Below are 22644 nucleotides of genomic sequence, written 5' to 3' on the forward strand. Positions count from 1 at the left end.
TTGGTAGTCTGTTTCCAAATGCACAAGGAAGTAAGACTGCTTAAAGTTTTTGGCCAAATTAAATACGAGCCAAGGTCCTGCCCCAAAAAGACATTTAACTACTGTAACATTAAAATCCTGAAATAAACATATCATAACAAAACATCTGTTTCGATAAAGCCTTTGCTTATAATTGAACATTAGTGATAATCACCTTGTAACTCAAGATATGTACAACTTTATAAGATCTCGTCTAACTTATCATTTCTGCAATTTCTATATAGATATAGGAAGATGTGGTATGAGTGCCACTGAGACAACTCTCCATCCAAGTTACAATTTATAAAAGTAAACCATTATAGGTCAAAGTACGGTCTTCAACACGGAGCCTAGGATCACACCAAACAGCAAGCTATTATAAAGGGCCCCAAAATTACTAGCGTAAAACCATTCAAACGGGGAAACCAACGGTCTAAGCTATATAAAAAAAAAAAGAAACAAGAAACACTTATGAACCACAGAAACAGAACATCAAATTATATATATCTGCGTTAAATAGTTCTTGTCCAAAACGCAAATTAAATTGAAAAAAAAAATTTCTTTTGGTTATCTACAGTTTTTAATCTACTATTTTTTTCTTTAAAATGAATGGAAGATGAATGGCTTTTACTTATTCAACATGACTGAATTATGTTAAAATGTAATATATCCATTTATTTTGCAATCTGACCTTTTTGTAAATTTTGTCCTGTTGATAGTTTTTTGCTAACAAGTCAATGTCTCTCTATTTCAACTAAAACTTGTTTAAATCAGATGCTCCGCAGGGTGCAGCTTTATACGACCGCAGAGTTCGAACCCTGAATAGTTGGGGCAAGTATGGACACAACATTCAAGCTTGAAGTTGATACAGCTCTGAATTTGGATTGTGATTAAATAGTTGACACAACATAGGTTTCTGACACAGAATGAATATGGTCTAACAACTTAAACTTAAAAACATAAAAATTTTAAATTGGACATTTACCTTTTATGGTCCAATATCCAAAATCTAAATACATGGTAAGATTCAGCATATCAAGAACCCAAAGAATTCAATTTTTGATGAAATCAAATAAATTTCAATTTTGGACCCTTTAGACCTCAATGTGGACCAATTTGATAACCAGGCCCAAATATCAAAAATCTAAATACATGGTTAGATTCAGCATATATCAAAGAACCCCACATATTCAATATTTGTTGAAATCAAACAAAGTTTAATTTTGGACCCCGATTTGGACCAACTTGAAAACTGGCCCTATAATCAAAAATCTAAATACATTATAAATTCAGCATATTAAAGAACCCCAAGGATTCATTTTTTGTTGATATCAAACAAAGTTTAATTTTGGACCATGATTTGGACCAACTTGAAAACTGGCCCCATAAGCAAAAATCTTAATACATGGTTAGAATTCAGCATATCAAAGAACCCCAAGGATTCAATTTTTGTTGAAATCAAACAAAGTTTAATTTTGGACCCCGATTTGGACCAACTTGAAAATTGGGCCAATAATAAAAAAATTAAGTACATTTTTGAATTCAGCATATCAAAGAACCCAAATTATTCAATTTTTCATGAAATCAAACAAAGTTAAATTTTGGACCCTTTGGACCCCTAATTCCTAAACTGTTGGGACCAAAACTCCCAAAATCATTCACAACCTTTCTTTTATGGTCATAAATCTTGTGTTTAAATTTCATAGATTTCTATTTACTTATACTACAGTTATGGTGCGAAAACCAAGAAAAATGCTTTTTTGGGCCCCTTTTTGGCCCCTAATTCCTAAACTATTGGGACCAAAACTCCCAAAATCAATCCCAACCTTCCTTTTGTGGTTATTAACCTTGCGTTTAAATTTCACAGATTTCTATTCACTTATACTAAAGTTGTGGCCCCTTATTCCTAAACTATTGGAACCAAAACTCCCAAAAGCAATCCCAACCTTCCTTCTGTGGTCATAAACCTTGTGTTTAAATTTCATAGATTTCTATTTACCTAAACTAAAGTAATAGTGCGAAAACCAATGTGTCTTCGGACGACGACGATGATGACAATGACGACAATGACGACAACACCAACGTCATACCAATATACGACCGCAAAATGTTTTTGTGGTCGTATAAAAAACGCAAAAATTCGTAAAATCAAAGCGCTGTAAGGGCTGAAGGCAGTTAACCAAAAACCAAAAACAAGGCAAACGTAATTATGAAAACTGTGGCAATATTGCTTCAGCATTTAACATTCATATATATAGTACATTAATTTTATTTTTATCTAATGAATTAATTATTAAGGCAAATAATTTATATGTTATCAAGGTTTCAAAAGCAATGCATATATCAATGCATATTTTTTTACGGTACAACTGAGTTTGCAATGACTGCAGTTGTTTACTTGGTTTTAGTTGACTACTAGTAGTAGAAGTTGACTTAGTACGAACATGTAATAGTATGAATGGACTGGTTTCCCTGGAAAGAAAACTGAGTTTGTGTTCTATAATACAAAAGTTATGAGACACGAATCAGACAAATGTTCACTACTACAGGGATCAAAGGTGAGGTCTGACTGACCTGCAGAAAGTAAATGTAAATGATTTGTTATTTTGTCCTATACATGAATACTTATGGTTAAGGGGTGGGGATCTCTATGGTTTTCAAGTTCTTAAATAGGAAGGGGTAGGGTGACCCTAGGGACTTCCCCTACATTTCATTTCATTTATTATATTGTCCCATACATAAATATATATGGTTTAGGGGTGGGGATCTCATCGGTTTCCAAGTTCTCAAACAGGAGTGGGTAGGGTGACCCCAGGGACTTCCCCTATATGTCATTCAATTAGTTATATTGGCCCATAAATGAATATTTATTGTTTCGGTGTGGGGATCTCCATCGTTTCCAAGTTCTCAAACAGGAGAGGTGGGTGACCACAGATACTCCCCCTATATTTCATTTGAATTGTTATATTGTCCAATACATGAATATATATATGGTCGAGGGGTGGGGATCTCAACCGTTTTCAAATTTTCAAACAGGAGGGGATGGGATGACCCAAAGGACTCCCCCTATATTTCATCTGATTTGTTATATTGTCCTTTACATGAATATATATGGTTTAGGGGTTGGGATCTCGACAATTTTTAAATTCTAAAACAGGAGTGTTGGGGTGTATTTCATTTGATTTTTTATATTGTCATTAACATGAATATATAGGGTTAAAGGGTGGGGATCTTGACCGTTACCAGGTTCTCCCCCCCCCCCCCCCCCCCCCCCCCCCCTGTGTGACTCCAGGGACTCCCCTTATATTTTATTTGATTTATTATATTGTCCTAAACTTGTACCCGGTTCAGGGGTGGGGATCTCGACCGTTTTCAAGTTATCAAACAGGTGGGGGTAGAGTGGCCTAAAGGACGTCACCTATATATCATATGAATTGCTTACATTCAGGTATTATATAATATATTTGCATTATTTGTAACAGTAAAGTAAGAAACTTCTAGCTACTTTAATTGACCCTTCAAAATTGAGAAAAAATACCCCTTCAAAATTGCAGTAATATGTTTAAACTTTAAAAGCATCTTACATGCATTATCATCATTTATCATTGATAAAGAAAATTAATACTGTGACAATGAACATATATATCGTTAGATATACTGTTCCCAGCTGTCACATTGTATTGGATATTGGCTTTAAAAATTTTCAAAAAGTAATTTTGAGTGTCTGTATAAAATATTTTCTGCTTTTTCTTTCTTTTACTTATATCTTTTAGTTTTCAATTCTAGTGTTTATGTTCATTTACCATGCATAGATGTATTTTGTCACCTGCCTGGATTTTTTTTTGTAGTTGAACTGCACAAAAATGGCAATAGCAATTATATGAAGTAGACGGAAAATACCGCCTATATAAAATAGGGATATGTGGTATTATTGTAAACGAGACAACAATATACAAAATGAAAATAATTAAAGCAAGAAAAATCAACTGCTGTTATTAAGTTCTTAAGTACAGAACAAACGGAAAAAAAATATAATATACATGGACTACAAGGGTTTTTTTTACCAATTTTGATAACCCATGAGGATCTAACACGGTTTGCAGTAATATACAGCAACAAATGATAACTATATTGAATTACAGATTCCTAGAATATATCTACACACAATTATCAAGCACGTGGCAAGATTTGTTTGCACTTAGTGCAATCCACAATCTTAACTTCAAAACAGAATTATTTTGTTAAATAATATTTGTTTCTTTGTGCGTAAGTGGGTTTCATAAATTGCTGTCTGATTGACATATACCATGCATAATATATTACTGATGAGAGGATTTTTTACTTTTTGCTGTCTCATACATAATTTCACTCCTCAAAGATCCTTGGTTAAATACAAACACCCCTCCCCCTTTTGATATGAAAAACTATAATCTATTCCAATAATACAATGCACAAATTATGTTTTTTTATGTTTGTACTTGTTTCTTTATGGTTCTACAGTACATGGATGTGTAATGATTTATACTTAAGTCTTTGATTTTAAAAAAGTCATTAGAATAAAAGCAGTGTTGTAAAGTACATGTATGTATTTTTGTATTATGATTAATATTACATATACATTCTTTTTTTGTGCCAGCCTAGAAAAAGTGTGGCCGCAACTAATTTTGATTCCTTTATTAATGTGGTACCAATTTTCGGGGATTAAAAAAGAATATATATTTAATTTAGGATATTTGATTTAATTTTTTTGGGGGGCTGCATACAAGCCTGAAAGAAATTATTTTTTGGAACAACACTGAAAAATTTCTGGCTAGATTCATTGAACAAAATCAACAAAAATGTGTACCCTATAAATTATGATGAATTCACAGAGGAGAAAGATTATTGATATTCCTTGCCTTATTTACACTCTGATATATAGCCAGCCCTTGCAAAATAACAATGACAACAGACAATGACAGACCTGAAGATTATTTGTGCAACAAGAGCTAACTTAGAGCTATGGTAATTAAGAGAAAATACAGTTTAATTTCTTTATATTAACAATTTATTTCGTATTTAAAACATGTTATTTTTAACATTGTTTTAAGATATCAAATCAATTCATTCAGTAACAATGCTCAAATTTATAAAAAGTGATATTTAGTCTATATACATGTACATAATATAAATGCTCACTTTTTTTATATAAGTTTTTAATAAATTACGTCTCAATACTACTGTTAGTAACCTGTGGCATCATGACACAACGTGATTGGTACAACTTATATACTTTTTAATATTCAAACACAAGTTATGTAATTTTCAGAATTAAAGAATGCTGTAATTTCAGAAATTATTGTGAGCTATTATTATTGCAATTTAGTCATTTAAGACTAAAATGTGATTTTAATTTTTGTAATTTTAAGATAGATCTTGTTTAATTCTAATAAAAAAAAAATGTGAGTTAAATTTTTGCAATTATGACCTTGTCGGCGATTTAAATAAAAGAAAACATGTTTTTCTACTTTTTATTGATGTACACAAGCTAAAGACCAAGCCGTACATTTATGTATCCAGAGAATTAGACTAACTGAGACACTTCAAAGAATCTTAAATTTGCTGCATCTGTTGTAATAAACCCAATTATGACCGAAATATCTTTGTGAAATAGTATGCCCAAGCGGACATGTCCAAAGCCTCAAACGGACATTTTTAATGATCGATAGTTGGTCAAAATTAAAATGACCGTTTTATGAAAAATGCCTTGAATAACAACCAGATGCTCCGCAGGGCGTAGCTTTATACGACCGCAGAGGTTGAACCCTGAACGGTTGGGGCAAGTATGGACACAACATTCAAGCTGGATTCAGCTCTAAATTTGGATTGTGATTAAATAGTTGACACAGCATAGGTTTCTGACACAGAATGAATGTGTTCTAATGAACTTAAAATTTTTGTTTTCTCTTAGAGCAATTCAATATGCTGTTGAATATTAATCCTCTCAAAACAAGAATGTGTCCTCAGTACACGAATGCCCCACTCGCACTATCATTTTCCATGTTCAGTGGACCGTGAAATTGGGGTAAAAACTCTAATTTGGCATTAAAATTAGAAAGATCATATCATAGGGGACATGTGTACTAAGTTTGAAGTCGATTGGACTTAAACTTCATCAAAAACTACCTTGACCAAAAACTTTAACCTGAAGCGGGACAGACGGACGGACGAACGGACGGACGAACGAACGGACAGACGGACGGACGGACGGACGCACAGACCAGAAAACATAATGCCCCTCTACTATCGTAGGTGGGGCATAAAAATGTTTGATTTTTATTTATGAAATTTCAAATGAGAAAAATTGAACCCAATTTTTTTAATCACATCCCCCTTTCCCTTATTCCAAAACTAATCTCAATTAAAATTTCTAATGGAGTTTGCAACAATAACTACTCATTTAAATACATCATAAAATATTAAAATGTAAAAAAAACTGCTTGTTATCACTGAATGTTATTTATTATAATTTATCAGTTGGTAGTAAAAAGTGAATATACATTGTATATTGTATATAACAAAGATTTAAGTTGATTCTGGACAAAGAAAGATAACTCCAATTAAAAAAAAATCTTGCTATTGCACAATATTTTGCAATTAGATATTTCTTGCTTACTATTCTGGACAAAGAAAGATAACTCTAATAAAAAAAAAAATTGCTATTTCACAATATTGTGCAATTAGATATTTCTTGCCATTGCGCAATACTGTGCAATTGAAAAGACTTGCTATTGCACAACACTTAATATAATAATTTTAGATCCTGATTTGGACCAACTTGAAAACTGGGCCCATAATAAAAAAATCTAAGTACATTTTTGGATTCAGCATATCAAAGAACCCCAAGATTTCAATTTTTGTTGAAATCAGACTAAGTTTAATTTTGGACCCTTTGGACTTTAGTGTAGACCAATTTGAAAACGGGACCAAAAATGAAGAATCTACATACACAGTTAGATTTGGTATATCAAAGAACCCCATTTATTCAATTTTTGATGAAATCAAACAAAGTTTAATTTTGGACCCCGATTTGGACCAACTTGAAAACTGGGCCAATAATCAAGAATCTAAGTACATTTTTAGATTCAGCATATCAAAGAACCTAACTGATTCATTTTTTGTCAAAATCAAACTAAGTTTAATTTTGGACCCTTTGGACCTTAATGTAGACCAATTTGAAAACGGGACCAAAAGTTAAGAATCTACATACACAGTCAAGACAGTTAGATTCGGCATATCAAAGAACCCAAATTATTCAATTTTGATGAAATCAAACAAAGTTAAATTTTGGACCCTTTGGGCCCCTTATTCTGTTGGGACCAAAACTCCCAAAATCTATACCAACCTTCCTTTTATGGTCATAAACCTTGTGTTTAAATTTCATAGATTTCTATTTACTTATACTAACGTTATGGTGCGAAAACCAAGAAAAATGCTTATTTGGGTCCCTTTTTGGCCCCTAATTCCTAAACTGTTGGGACCTAAACTCCCAAAATCAATACCAACCTTTCTTTTGTAGTCATTAACATTGTGTTTAAATTTCATTGATTTCTATTTACTTAAACTAAAGTTATTGTGCGAAAACCAAGAATAATGCTTATTTGGGCCCTTTTTTGGCCCCTAATTCCTAAACTGTTGAAACCTAAACTCCCAAAATCAATCCCAACCATTCTTTTGTGGTCATAAACCTTGTGTCAAAATTTCATAGATTTCTATTAACTTAAACTAAAGTTATAGTGCGAAAACCAAGAAAATGCTTATTTGGGCCCTTTTTGGCCCCTAATTCCTAAAATGTTGGGACCAAAACTCCCAAAATCAATACCAACCTTCCTTTTGTGGTCATAAACCTTGTGTTAAAATTTCATAGATTTCCATTCACTTTTACTAAAGTTAGAGTGTGAAAACTAAAAGTATTCGGACGCCGGACGACGACGACGACGCCGACGCCAACGTGATAGCAATATACGACGAAAAATTTTTCAAATTTTGCGGTCGTATAAAAAGTGGCAAACCAATTCTATTTGACCGTTTGAGGCTGAGAGCAGCCGGACTTTTTATGAAAGTTTCCGTCATGACCGGAATATATTACCGTTTTGGAAGCCTTGCTTGTCGCATCTTTCACAATAAATAAACATTGCAATAATTTCTGAATTTACAGTAATTGTATATCTATTTAATATTTACATTTATTTGTATGTGCATTTAACTCGTCTTATGACTTTCAATTGAGTTCACATTAAATTAACTACATAATTATACAGAAAATGTACTTGAGCTAACCATCAAAAGAGTACATTCAAAACCAGAAATTATGGTCAATAACATATTTCATATGATTGTTTTGAAATCGTCTTCAAAAAGCACAGGTAAAATCATTCATTTTCAGACTTTCTCATTCACCACTTTATTTCTATACAACTATCTTCATTTAATATGTAGTTGTTCAACAGTCTATTTATCTCACGCTAAGTTCAGTCAAAAGAAAATGCATTTAAAATGTCCCAACTATTTGTAAATAAACAATCTGCTTACTAGGTATATAGATGGGGATAATACCACACATTTCACCGGGGGATCTAGAAATTTTCATAAGTGGGGGCCCACTGACTGACCTAAGAGGGGGTCCGCTCCAGTCACGCTTCAGTGATTCCCTATATAAACAACCATATTTTTTCCCAAAAAGGGGGACCTGGCGCCCCCCCCCCCCTAAATCCGCCTCTGCATTTTAGTATTCCTGAAGCAACTATTGATACTGGTTGATACAGAGGGTGTAGAGGGCACCAATGGTTTTTTCATATGAATGTTTATAAGATTATTTAGCATAAAATCTAAAATATAATACATTTTATGGATTTTACCTTTTTCAAAAACCTTGATTAGCCCCTGATATAGGGACAGAAAACTTCTTCTTTACAAATCATATAAATTTCCTTCCATGGGTACATGAATATCACATTTTTAGCCTCATAGTGACTATTTCCTTTTCAAAATAAAAATTAATTCTATAAATGCACCTTGAATATTTTTTAAAACTTCGACTTCATCATAATTAATACATAATACATAATGCAGCATTCTAAATACATCACATTCAAACTTAAAAAACACCCATACATTTTATGTACATAAAATTACTTGTAAAAATAAACCACGAACATCATAACTTAGTTTGCATCAATAACAAATTTATGATAATTCTATAAAATGTAATAAGATTTCAAGATACAGGTTAATTAAGTTTTTAGTATTTCATTTTAGTTAGTTAGAATGACATGACTTTTATATGACTTTTTATGACATAATAATATAAACCTTTATGGCAAGCTGTTTTACTATTTATTCGAATTTCAAGATATCTCCTATAATATACAATTATGGCCCGTTGAAAAAGTGAATATCCAAAATTGTCAACACGAGAAGGTTATTTCATTGAGGGCGCAGCCCAAAGTGAAATAACTTTTAAGGGTTGACAATTTTGGATATTCATCGATTCTAAGTGGCCACAATTGTTTTATTATACCGAACTAACAGTGGAAAGCCATTTCGAACGCTTGCTAGTCTATATTTTTAACATAACACACAGACTGATGTTTGAAAATACATTGGTGTTCGAATTTCCCGAATTTACAACAAAAGTAGAATCTTTTTGTAAAAATATTGATGGCCCTCAAAAGGACCGTTTATAAGAGATATCATCGGCTGCTGGCATTCTCAGCTCTATTTATGTCCTATGCCTTATTTCCTAGTCTCTCGATGGGCTTTCAGTGTAACGTGAACGCTGCTATTTTGTTTATTTACGTCTGTAACGTCATTTTCATGGGAGGTAACTCAAGTGCAAATCAACAAACTCAAAAGGTTATTCACCGGTGAATAATAGGGTTATTCGTCCTTCCTTGCAATTGAATAAAAATTAACTGAATTATTCCATGTCACGTGATAACGTTTTAACCAATAGAATTGTTTGAAATATATGTAAGGTATAATAATATATCTTATTATACCTTACATATATTTTAAACAATTCTATTGGGTGAAACGTTATCACGTGACATGGAATAATTCAGTTGTTTTTCGTTCAATTGCAAGGAAGGACGAATAACCCTAAACATTTACACCAGCGGTGAATAACCAAGAATAACCCTATTATTCACCGGTGAATAACCTTTTGAGTTTGTTTATTTGTACTTGAGTTACCTCCCGTGAAAATGACGTCACAGATGTAAATAAACAAAATGGCAGCGTTCACGTTACACTGGAAGCCCATCGAGAGACGAGGGAATAAGGCATTGGACATCAATAGAGCTGAGAGTTCCAGCAGCCGATGACATCTCTTATAAACGGTCCTTTTCAGGGCCATCAATATTTTACAAAAAGATTCTACTTTTGTTGTAAATTCGAGAAATACGAACACAAATGTATTTTCAAATATCAGTAAAGTTCTGTGTGTTATGTTAAAAATATAGACTATAGTAAATGCTCGAAATGCTCTTCCACTGTTAGTTCGGTATAATAAAACAATTGTGGCCCGTTGAAAAGGTGAATATCCAAAATTGTCAACCCTTAAAAGTTATTTCACTTCGGGCTGCGCCCTCAATGAAATAACCTTCTCATGTTGACAATTTTGGATATTCACCTTTTCAATGGGCCATAATTGTATATTATATAATTTCATTTTTATAAGATATCTCATATATTATAGAAGATATCTCCTAAAGTTTATAAGATATCTCCTAAAGTTTATAAGATATCTTATATAGTTTATAAGATATCTTATAAAGTATATGAGATATCTTATAAACAATTTTTATATAAGATATCTTATATAGTTTATAAGATATCTCATATAGTTTATAAGATATCTTATATAGTTTATAATATATCTTATATAGTTTATAAGATATCTCATAAAGTTTATAAGATATTTTATATAGTTTATGAGATATCTTATAAAGACAATTATATAAGATATCTGATAAACTATATAAGATATCTTATTAACTTTAGAAGACATCTTATAAACTTTATGAGATATCTTATAAACTAAATTAGATATCTCCTATAGTATATAAGATATCTCCTATAATATATAAGATATCTCCTATAATATATATAAGATATCTCCTATAATATATAAGATATCTGATATAATTTCATTTTTATGAGATATCTTATATATTATATAAGATATCTGACATATTATATAAGATATATTTAATGTTATATAAGATATCTTATATACTTTATAAGATATCTTCTAAAGTTTATAAGATATCTGATAAATTATATGAGATATCTTATAAACTATAAATGGCTTGCCATAAACCTTTATTTCTAAATTGGTTTTAATTATAAAATAAATATTTGTTTATTACTTCACTATGTCAAGTACAATACTATTCCACTATTGACAGTTATTTATTATTTAAATGAACTGTCAAGAGTGAACAGATCTCAGCTGACACCACATCTTAAATCTACTTCATTTTTACATTTCAAACAGTTCAAAGGAGTTGATAATCATTACCAAATATAAAGTTGGTATGTCTCCTTGTTGCCATACATGTACATGTATACATGCATGTATATCAATAGGAACAATTTAGTATGAAGAAATTATGTTGTTTATTCTTAAGATTTAATAAAAGCCATAGATTTAAATAATATGCATCAATGTGCACACATAAATAGACAATAATAGTGCATTGACTTGACATATCAACGATATAAGGATGAGGCTTAGAAACGGGGAAATGCGAGGCTGTGCCGAGCATTTTCCCCGTTTCGGGCCGAATCCTTATATCGTTGATATGTCAAGTCAATGCACTATTATTGTCTTTATACTGCAATCTAAAAAAAATATTTTCAATTGTTGTTTAGTGTGTTCATGTTATTTATTTGATTTAAATATTGGGGAAAATCTCCCTTTTAAAAGGCCTCATATCACACAGGCATAGAAATATACAACACGATGAAATGTACATCATTACCTTTTGAAAACAGCAATCAATGGTGAACGAATTCGTTTGTTTACAGACTAAAATATCAACAATAAACATAAAACATAACGATTTATAGGTTGCAAACAAAAAATATTAATAAGTGAAATATGTTTTCCCAAAATTTGTAAAAGAAACAAGTTTTAGTCGTTAAACGCATCGTTGTTTACATTGGAAACAAGAACAGGTTGAAGAGGTCGTATGAATAATTAAATATAATTTGGACAATTTCTATTTAAATATTCATGAGGAAAAGTGATATCAGGTCAGTGACTGTATATGACATAGAAATATACGGTCAATGCATTTTGACTGCTCAAATAGAACGAGTGCAGTATAAAAGCAGATTCTTAAAACTCTTTTTTTTAAATAATTATTTTCTTAAATTGCATAAGTTAAGGGATTGATTATCTTTAAAAAGTATAAAAATGATAGAAGATGTAAGATTTAAATATGAAAGAATTAATAAATTACACAACCATATACTAATAACTACTTTCATTTGTTCAATCATGTAATAAAAATACTTGTTAAAGTCCTATGATACAGAACTATACCATTACATAAATAAATAATAATATCAAAATTGTATCTGACAACTTTATAGCAGAAACATACACAAATTTGGAATATGATTAAAAAACATATAGAAAACACATTACAATCAACATTTTTAATCTGAACACATGTTACATTTTCTTAATATGAACATGAGCACCGTAATAACAGTCAGATCTGTCTTTCTGAATAACTTGCCTTTGATTATCAATTATACAATGCAGTCATACACACAAGATCATCAATAATTCAGAAAAATCAGTTATTTAAATAAGAAAATATTTGGCATCAATTGTATTACATTCACAACAGACATAAAGAGTATCTCTTTCATGCACTAGTACCATTATTTTACAATTTGATACTATGTCCATTTGATTAAAATACACATCCTGTGTCCATTTTTTGCTCACTAGTCTGACCAAACACCGTTATACTTTCTGATCTGAAAATCATTACATTGACCAATGAAATTTTAGCTTTCCAATTGTGGAAGGTGTGTATCAATACAACAATACCAGAGGGTCTCGAAAGGTCTTCAAACAGAACATGGAACTGAGCGCTTTCATATCTTTGAAAGTAAAGCATAAACAAAGGATTTGTATGTTAATCAGATTGTACTTATGTTCACATATAAATATCACTTGACCATGCTTATGTTTACAAAACATTCCTTAAACTTACAAAAGTTAAAATGTCATGAGCTAGTTTATAGCTGCATTTGCACCATTCTTGAACGAACCATCAACAAACTGCCAGATGACATCTGTACAAGATTAGATATGTGGAATAGTTCCTCCGTCCAGTTTAATATTCAATAAGGATTTCACACAGTGAACACTTCATTGTTTGTGTTGTTTATCTGACAGTTAAAACTATGAAGGATTCAGTCTGTTTTGTTCTCTGAAGTAAGCCTTGAAGTATTCATATGAACTGATCATGATGGCGCAAGCTGGAGCTACCTTCATGGTTCTGGGAAGCAGTCCTGAAATTAAAACCAGACAATACTTGTTAGCAATGTGTATATAAATGTGATAAATCTGTGTCAGCTGCTATTGATTCTCTTTTTTTTCAAACATTTTTTTTCTTTCTTATAAATATGAGATGCTTCCCGATTTTGTTTGGCTTTGCAAATGTTTTACTTCAAGTGTCATTGATGAGTCTTGCATAGATGAAATGTTCATCTGGTGTACAGCCTCGTATCTTTGACAAACATGACATGTGTATACGCTTAAAGCATTTCCTAAATTTATAATTGTTGCATGAATGACAATTGTCAATTTTTTAAGCAACACAACCAACATGACAAAGGGTCAACATTATATTGTATTGTATTTTTCTTCATTCATTAATTGTATAAATTGGTAAAAGGGAATTACTCCTAAGCTGATATATAATACATACCTGTAAAGAGAGCATGGTATCCATGATCAGCTTGCATTTTCATCATGAGTTTCCATGTTGACCTAGTTGCATTTTTGTTTTCTATAAAAAAACAAATGGAGCAAATGTATATTGCACTCATACATTAACATTCATGTAAAGGCAAAAATATATCTTAACTTGAACTTGTGGTTTGGCAAATGGCCAGCAAGTCAGATATAATCAACTGTTCTAACAAACTCATAAGTGGAAAAAATTCCAAAGGACTTGTACATCTTTACAAAAACATCACATAAAATATGTATGCACCAAGAATGATTAGTATGCTGTGCTTAGCAAATAGTGAATTAAAAATATAAGAAAACAGGAAGTAAGTGTAAGACATAAAGGTACAAGGTCATCATATGTCCAATAACAATGGGTTAGTGATCACGTCATCAAGCACTTTAATTGTCCATTGACATGTTTACCTTTTAATACTTCTCCTAACTCAATCTGTCTGTGTGTCTTAATCACATCAAAAGGCAGAGTCAGGATACCAGCAATCTGTAAATAAAAGTTTCAGATAAATGAAAAAGTTGGAGTGAAGATTATATATAAAAAAGAAGATGTGGTATGATTGCCAATGAGAAAACTGTCCACAAGAACCCAAAATGACACAGAAATTAACAACTACAGGTCACCATATGGCCTTCAACAATGAGCAAAGCCCATACCACATAGTCAGCTATAAAAGGCCCAGGAATGACAATGTATAGTATTGTTCACCGCTCAGTTTTTTAGGACATGCATAGCTCAATAATGCAGTTGTTTGGATACATATGCTTTGCTCAATAATGTCATATTTCACAGTAGGTCCAATGTTGGTGATACATTCAAAAAGATGTAACGGGTAAGTCAAAAAACTTCAAAACCCAGCTATAGTTCTTTATAAGGATTTTTGTGTTAAGGTTTAAGTTAAGGTATCCAATATAAAGATGAAAGATTTGCACTCTTTTGCTGATTATTGCAGGTTGTTTTTTTACAAATTCACCCCTTACACCCTTTTGTCGACCGACCCTTCTGACCTTAGTAATGATAGTTGTCCCGACATGTAAATACTCACTGTCCCAGATACAGCACCAGCGGTGAAACTCTCTGCAAATGTCATTTGAGATGGTCCTCTCTGTAGCAGTACACGAGCTTTCATACTCTCATAGGACAACCAATACAGTGCTGAAAGTGAAGTTGTACATGTTAATAGTTCAGAAAAAAATCACTCAACTCAAACAAAAATACATATGTATGAATTCCATATTTTACATGCAATAACTTAGAAAAATACTTGATGTGTGAAAACAACAGGATTGGACCTGCTCACAAAAAAGCTTTTGCCAATTATGGTCACAAAAACTGATTAAACCTTAAAAAATTTAACATGTTTAATGACATACCATTCAATAATCAGATTACCTAACATATTAAAGTGAACCTCAACATCTACATGTATCTTACCTGAAAAAGGAACATCTCTAAGCAGTGTCGGTCCTAGGCCTTTCCATAACATGGTAACACCTCCAGTTTTGATGGACTGACCAAGAGACTTCCTAATTTGGCTGTATGATAGCTGTTCTGACTGTAATTTGGTTCTGATCATTTCTATGGGACTTATTACGGTCACACACATCGCTGTTTAAAACAAATCACATCTATTATTTAAATTTTTTAAGTCATGAAAACTTAAACCAAGTAGGAAGGTTGTCCCATCCTCTATTCCATGATAATTAAGACATGACATGTTGTTTCAAAAAAAGATACATTGAACTCAATATTAGTTGACTACCATAGACAAAAACACCACACCCATAGCCAGGCAGGGTTCAAAGGGTTTGTACGAATCCCCTTTTGAAAACAAATAAGCACTGTTAAAGTCAACATTCTGTTTGAATTTTAACTGCTAAAGTTGAGTATGAGTGTTGGATCGACACTCCCCCCCCCCCCCTCTTTATAGAAATTCCTGGATACATGCCTGAACTCAAAGCTAAAGTGGATCAGAAGGCAATAAGTGATTCAGGTGTATTAACAGTAGTATTTTAGTATTTATAGTTCTTCAGAAAAATAAACAGATTTTTTTTTATAAATTCTTTGAAATGCATGGGGTAAAATCTGTATGAATGGAAACATATGTCATGCATACAAACAAACTTAACTTCTATAAGTTATATTAAAAAGCACTTCATTTTCATCATTAATTTTGTTAGTAATTCTGAAAGTTTCTTGTTTTTAGTAATTTCCCTGTAAGATAAAAAAATAATTCATCTATGTACTCATAAAATGAATCACACTACAAAAAAAATACAAGCTATCAGTCAATCTATATGATCACTTAATAACATTACACATACTTCTTGCTGCAGCACCTGCTATCATGGGTTTCCACCAATCACTGCCCTCTAATCCTCCATGATAACCCAACTTCTTACGACATATCTCATAACATGAAAAATAGATAACTGTGGCAGGAATAGCCATGACTCTATAAATAAAAAGAACTAAAAGTAAAACAAAATTACTAATATATATTATAGCTACAAATTCCAATCCTGTTCAATTTCAATCCCTATTCACTTCGAACTGGATGTTAAACAAGCAAAAATCAATCATCCCTTTTGACATTTATAATGATTTCAGGAAAACTAAATTTTAAAAAGAATGTTTAATATATATGCTTATTTTTCATCGCATATAACATGTACAATAAATATTTAAACTAGAGGCTCTTTTTAGAGGCTCTAAAGAGCCTGTGTTGCTCACCTTGGTCTAGGTGAATATTAAACAAAGGACACAGATGAATTCAAGACAAAATTGTGGTTTGGTGATGGTGATGTGTTTGTAGATCTTACTTTACTGAACATTCTTGCTGCTTACAATTATCTCTATCTATAATGAACTAGGCCCAGTAGTTACAGTGGAAAATGTTAGTAAAATTTTACAAATTTTGTGAAAATTGTTAAAAAATGACTATATAAAGGGCAATAACTCCTTAGGGGGTCAATTGACCATTTTGGTCATGTTGACTTCTTTTTAGGTCTACTGTACATTATTGCTGTTTACAATTTATCTCTATCTATAATAATATTCAAGATAATAACCAAAAACAGCAAAATGTCCTTAAAATTACCAATTCAGGGGCAGCAACCTAACAAAGGGTTGTCCAATTGGTCTGTAAATTTCAGGGCAGATAGATCTTGACCTGATTAACAAATTTACACCATGTCAGATTGCTCTAACTGCTTTGGTTTTTGAGTTATAACCCAAAAACTGCATTTTACCCCTATGTTCTATTTTTAGCTGTGACGGCCATCTTGGTTGGAAGGCCGAGTCACCGGAGACATTTTTTAAACTAGATACCCCAAGATGATTGTGGCCAAGTTTGGATTAATTTGGACTTGTAGTTTCAGAGGAGAAGATTTTTGTAAAAGATTACTAAGATTTACGAAAAATGGTTAAAAATTGACTATAAAGGGCAATAACTCCTAATGGGGTCAACTGACCATTTCGGTCCTGTTGACTTATTTGTAAATCTGACTTTGCTGATCATTATTGTTGTTTACAGTTTATCTCTATCTATAATAATGTTGAAGATAATAACCAAAAACAGCAAAATTTCCTTAAAATTACCAATTCAGGGGCAGCAACCCAACAACAGGTTGTCCGATTCATCTGAAAATTTCAGGGCAGATAGATCTTGACCTGATCAACAATTTTACCCCCATGTCAGATTTGCTCTAAATGCTTTGGTTTTTTAGTTATAAGCCAAAAACTGTATTTTACCCCTATGTTCTATTTTTACACGTGGCGGCCATCTTGATTAGTTGGCCGGGTCACCGGACACATTTTTTAAACTAGATACCCCAATGATGATTGTGGCCAAGTTTGGTTTAATTTGGCCCAGTAGTTTCAGAGGAGAAGATTTTTGTAAAAGTTAACGACGCAGGACGACGACGCTGATGTATTTGAATATTCTTACAGATAACTGTGGAGTAATAGAAATAATAGTGCTTGAAAGCACCGAACAGTAAAGATAACCATGAAGGAATAAAAATAAAACCAGATGGGAAATATGACAGCAAACAAATGACACAATAAACCAGATGCTCTGTAAGGGCGCAGCTTTATACGACTGCAGAGGTTGAACCCTGAACAGTTGGGGCAAGTATGGACACAACATTCAAACTTGATACAGCTCTGAATTTGGATTGTGATCAAATTTTGACATAATATGAGTTTCTGACACAAAACAAATGTCAAGATCTTACAAATTTATTGTGTAATATTGTGCAATGAGAGATTTCTTCTTCAAACTTTTCAAAATTTGAATAAAAAATGAAAACTGCTACCACCCCCCTTTTTTTGCAATTAGTCCAAAACCTGACATTTCTTTATACATAATTTACAAGTAGCATAAGGAATGTAAATCAGAAAATAACCAACATTGAACATTGTATGTTAAATGTTTTTGAATTACCTCCCTTACACTGCTTTTAAATTGTCTTAATTGTCCATTGACCAAAAAAACCGAGTTTTCCCCCTTTTTGGCCCTTTTGCCCCTAATTCCAAAAACAAAATTGAGCAAAAACCCCCAGAGCAAATACTAACAATTCCTTCATGGTATGGAAACTTGTGGTATAATTTCAAAGAGATTCATACACTTAAACACAAGTTATTGTTTGAAAACTACAAAAATGCTTATTTTGGGCCCCCTTTTTGGCCCCTAATTCCTACACTTTTGGGCCATAACCCCCAAAATCAATCCCAACCTTCCTTAGTGCTATTGAACCTTCTGGTAAAAATTTATAGTGATCCATTTACTAAAACAAAAGTAATTGTCCGGAAACTAAATGCGTCTTCGGACGACAACAACATGATACCATTATACGACGCAGAAATAATTTTTGGGGTCGTATAATCAAAGATGCATGACCAAGATGTACCTTCAGTTATTTTAGATTTTTAAATTTACCTTGTATAAATTGATAGAGATAACTTTATAAATGCTTAATTCAATTTGTCAATAAAATAACTGTCCATTAATACATTTGTACATTGTGATAAATCAGACAATTTTACAAGCTTGTAGCTCAAATATAAAACATAACATGCATCATTGTGCATAACGGTAACATCCTCACTTACAGAGTTGGAGGCAATCCACTCCAAAGGGAAGCAACACCTTCATATTTAAGAATCTTGAAAAAGGCATCCTAAAAGAAAACAAGTTCATCAATTCTATAGTCAATAAAACAATATTAGAGCAAGGTTTAAATTCCTGTTGTGACATGACAGCTCAACTTGCAAGACAATCTGACATGTCTTAAAAATTTATATCTACAGTTTACAATTTTTGATCTGTTATGTTTAATGTGATTATCAGGAAATGTGACATGTGCAAAAATGATGTGTAAGATGTTAATACCTGACCTGATAATAACAAGAGTGCACACACTGAAATGTCTCGCCTTCTTTACTAATCATTGATATTATGTTGATAGTCCTAAATATAAAGCTTTATTACAACTGTCACATAAACTTAACGTTAACTAAGAAAACTAAACATGGACCAATAAACCATCAAAATGAGGTCAAGGTCAGATGAACCATGGCAGGTAGGTATGTCCAGCTAAAAATTCTTTCATACAACAAATATAGTTGACCTATTGCTTATAGTTTAAGAAAAACAGACCAAGACACAAAAACTTAACACTGAGCAATGAATCATGAAAAATAAGGTCAAGGTCAAATAAAACCTGTGCCACTGACATATAGATCATAAAATATTTCCATACACCAAATATAGTAGACCTATTGCATACAGTAACAGACCAAAACAAAAAAAACTTAACTATAACCACTGAACCATGAAAATGAGGTCAAAGCCAGATGACACCTGCCAGTTTGACATGTACACCTTACAGCCCTTCTTGCTTATAGTATCTTAGATATGGACTTGACCACCAAAACTTAACCTTGTTCACTGATCCATGAAATGAGGTCGAGGTCAAATGAAAACTGTCTGACGGGCATGAGGACCTTGCAAGGTACGCATATACCAAATATAGTTGTCCTAATACTTATGATATGAGAGAATGTAACATTACAAAAAATCTTAACTTTTTTTCAAGTATCACTGAACCATGAAAATGAGGTCAAGGACATTAGACATTTGACTGACAGAAGCTTCATAACATGAGGCATCCATATATACAAAGTATGAAGCATCCAGGTCTTCCACCTTCTAAAATATAAAGCTTTTAAGAAGTAAGCTAACGCCGGATCACTATCCCTATGTCAAGCTTTCTGCGACAAAAGTTGCAGGCTCGACAAAAACCCTTTTCTTGGCTACTCAATTCAACATTCATTCATACAAAATCTTATTTAAATAAAGAAATATATTGCTAGCCTACTCAATATTAGTTCATGTAACATTAGAGTAACAATAATTCCAATTAATAAAGAGATATCATGTTTTTTTCTTTAGCATGTGTAGAAATTACATGTCTAACGATGAAGTGTTAATTTGGACTATGTTGATTGTCAAAGTGGCAGTCACAACACATCTCTTTATTTCATATTCTGAAAATCTTTAAAATTCTTTTGTGAAAGCATTAGGCTGAATAACTACAGTATATAAATTATATTTTGGTTTTAAATAGCATTCTATGCAATCATTTATCATGTTTATGACGGTAAATAGCCATAATTAACTTTTCAATGATAGGCGATAACTCTGAATATACATGATATATGTTATAACAAATAACAAATATTTAAAACTTACAGCTGTGCCAGTAAGAGGTTTTGGTATAGGCCTTTTATACCATGGACACTCTGGTGCTGGTGTTAAACTTGAACCTCCATTAACAGCACATACACATACATGATCCATTAGTCCATTACAGTACTGAAAAATTTGACCTTTAACCAGTGGTTTCTTCTGTGACTGAAGTCGTATCTTTATCACATCCAATGGAGTAACTGTAATCATAATAATACAATATGGCGTGATATTTCAGATTTTATTTAATCAGAAACTAGTAGAATTTGGGGAACTTGCTCATCATGATCTTTGACCAGATTTCTATCTAAACATTAAGTCACCTGATGAAATGACAATAGTCATCAGGTATGTATGGATTTATTCAAAAAGCACTTATATTATTAGCAAATAAGAAGTCAAACTATTGTACATGTTGTAGGTCTCTGACAGATCAGAAAAAAATTATCAGACATTATTTATTACTTAACCATATCAAGCTGCTTACCAAGTAGGAAGTTATGCAGTACTAAGTACCAGAGAAAAATGTGACTGAAAAAATATATGTTTCAAATCATTCAGATGAATCAAACTTAAATTAGAGAAAAAATAGCAATTTCGGGATGCAATGACGTACACAGGGATTGACAGCTGATGCACAGACGGACAAGGGTAAAGCTTAATGCCCCTTCCGCTACAGCACATTTAAAAAACCTCAGATGTGTTTATGCTTTCTCCCTTATTACACTATCATGACTGTGTGTATGTCATGCCATGTGCATGTTAAAACTGTCATTAAAAAAATCAGAAATTATCTGATTATCATGATTATTATCATCATGATCATGTTGATGATGATTTGCTAAAATATTCAGGTTTGAAGTGGTCTCATTCTTTCAAATTTTCCTAAAAACATTCTTGTGAATTATGTTGAATATTTATTACCATGCACACTTAGCCTAGGATCCAATTTAGGAAAATAGCTCTGACCTCTGAACCCATTAATCTTATTTACGCAGTGTTTTGCATAAAATAATAAGGTGACAGCCAATAATGAATGACTGTTACTGTTAACTGACCAATATGTCCCACTTCATTTTTTATTTGACATTTGACATTCACATTTATTTACCAAATACTGAGGTTACAAATGCTCCACTGCATGACGAAATCATTTGCTGAACTGGAGTAATTCCATTTCCTGTCATTCCGTCATTTGTCTCGACTGCATCTGTGTTCTTAATCATTCTTCTACAATCCATGCAACTTTTCTCATATTTAACCCATAGTTTTTCACTGTACAAGTGGGAAATACAACTTTTCTAGCATGCCAGAGTGCATGTCCAGTTTCATAACAGTCTGCTAATTCCAGCTTAAAGAGTAATGTAAATTTCCCCTTTTGTAAAACACTCGCATAACTCCGACAAGAAAAATCTGTGGCGTGCGTTCTATAATTTATCTGTATTCGTCGACAATTTGCCGAAGTTTATATAAAAAAGATACATGAGATAGTCGAACTGCAAACCACATCTTTGTCTTGAAATCTATTGTCAGCAATTATAAATCCAAAAACAAACAAAATATTTGCTGCTTTCATTGATCTTAGAAAAGCGTTCGATAAAACTTGGAGAATAGGATTATTTCATAAACTACTTCAAAGTAATGTACCAAAACATATTTTTAATATAACATTTTCAATGTACTCTAATACAAAATGTAGATATAAATTTTCTAATGGTCTTAGCCCATCATTTGAATCAAACTGTGGTTTTAAACAAGGAGATGTATTGAGTCCTCTTCTTTTTAATTTTTCAATTTTATAAACGACTTGGAAAATATCATTAGGCAGCAACCATT

The 22644-nt window shown here is 32.2% G+C and overlaps 1 protein-coding gene across 1 annotated transcript; it reads right to left on the reverse strand.

Annotated features, from left to right (window-relative positions):
- Positions 1–12429: 12429 nt before the first annotated feature.
- Positions 12430–22186, reverse strand: LOC139511823 (mitochondrial glutathione transporter SLC25A40-like). Its single transcript, XM_071298924.1, has 9 exons — positions 21920–22186; positions 20812–21008; positions 19170–19237; positions 16379–16509; positions 15489–15662; positions 15100–15209; positions 14465–14540; positions 14016–14096; positions 12430–13596 (listed from the first exon to the last, which is right to left on the reverse strand). The coding sequence occupies exons 1-9, from the start codon at positions 22047–22049 to the stop codon at positions 13487–13489; spliced, it is 1077 nt and encodes a 358-aa protein (XP_071155025.1). The 5' UTR covers positions 22050–22186; the 3' UTR covers positions 12430–13486.
- Between the last annotated feature and the right edge of the window lie 458 nt (positions 22187–22644).

This window comes from Mytilus edulis, chromosome 2, assembly GCF_963676685.1.
Source record: "Mytilus edulis chromosome 2, xbMytEdul2.2, whole genome shotgun sequence".
NCBI classification, from domain to species: domain Eukaryota; kingdom Metazoa; phylum Mollusca; class Bivalvia; order Mytilida; family Mytilidae; genus Mytilus; species Mytilus edulis.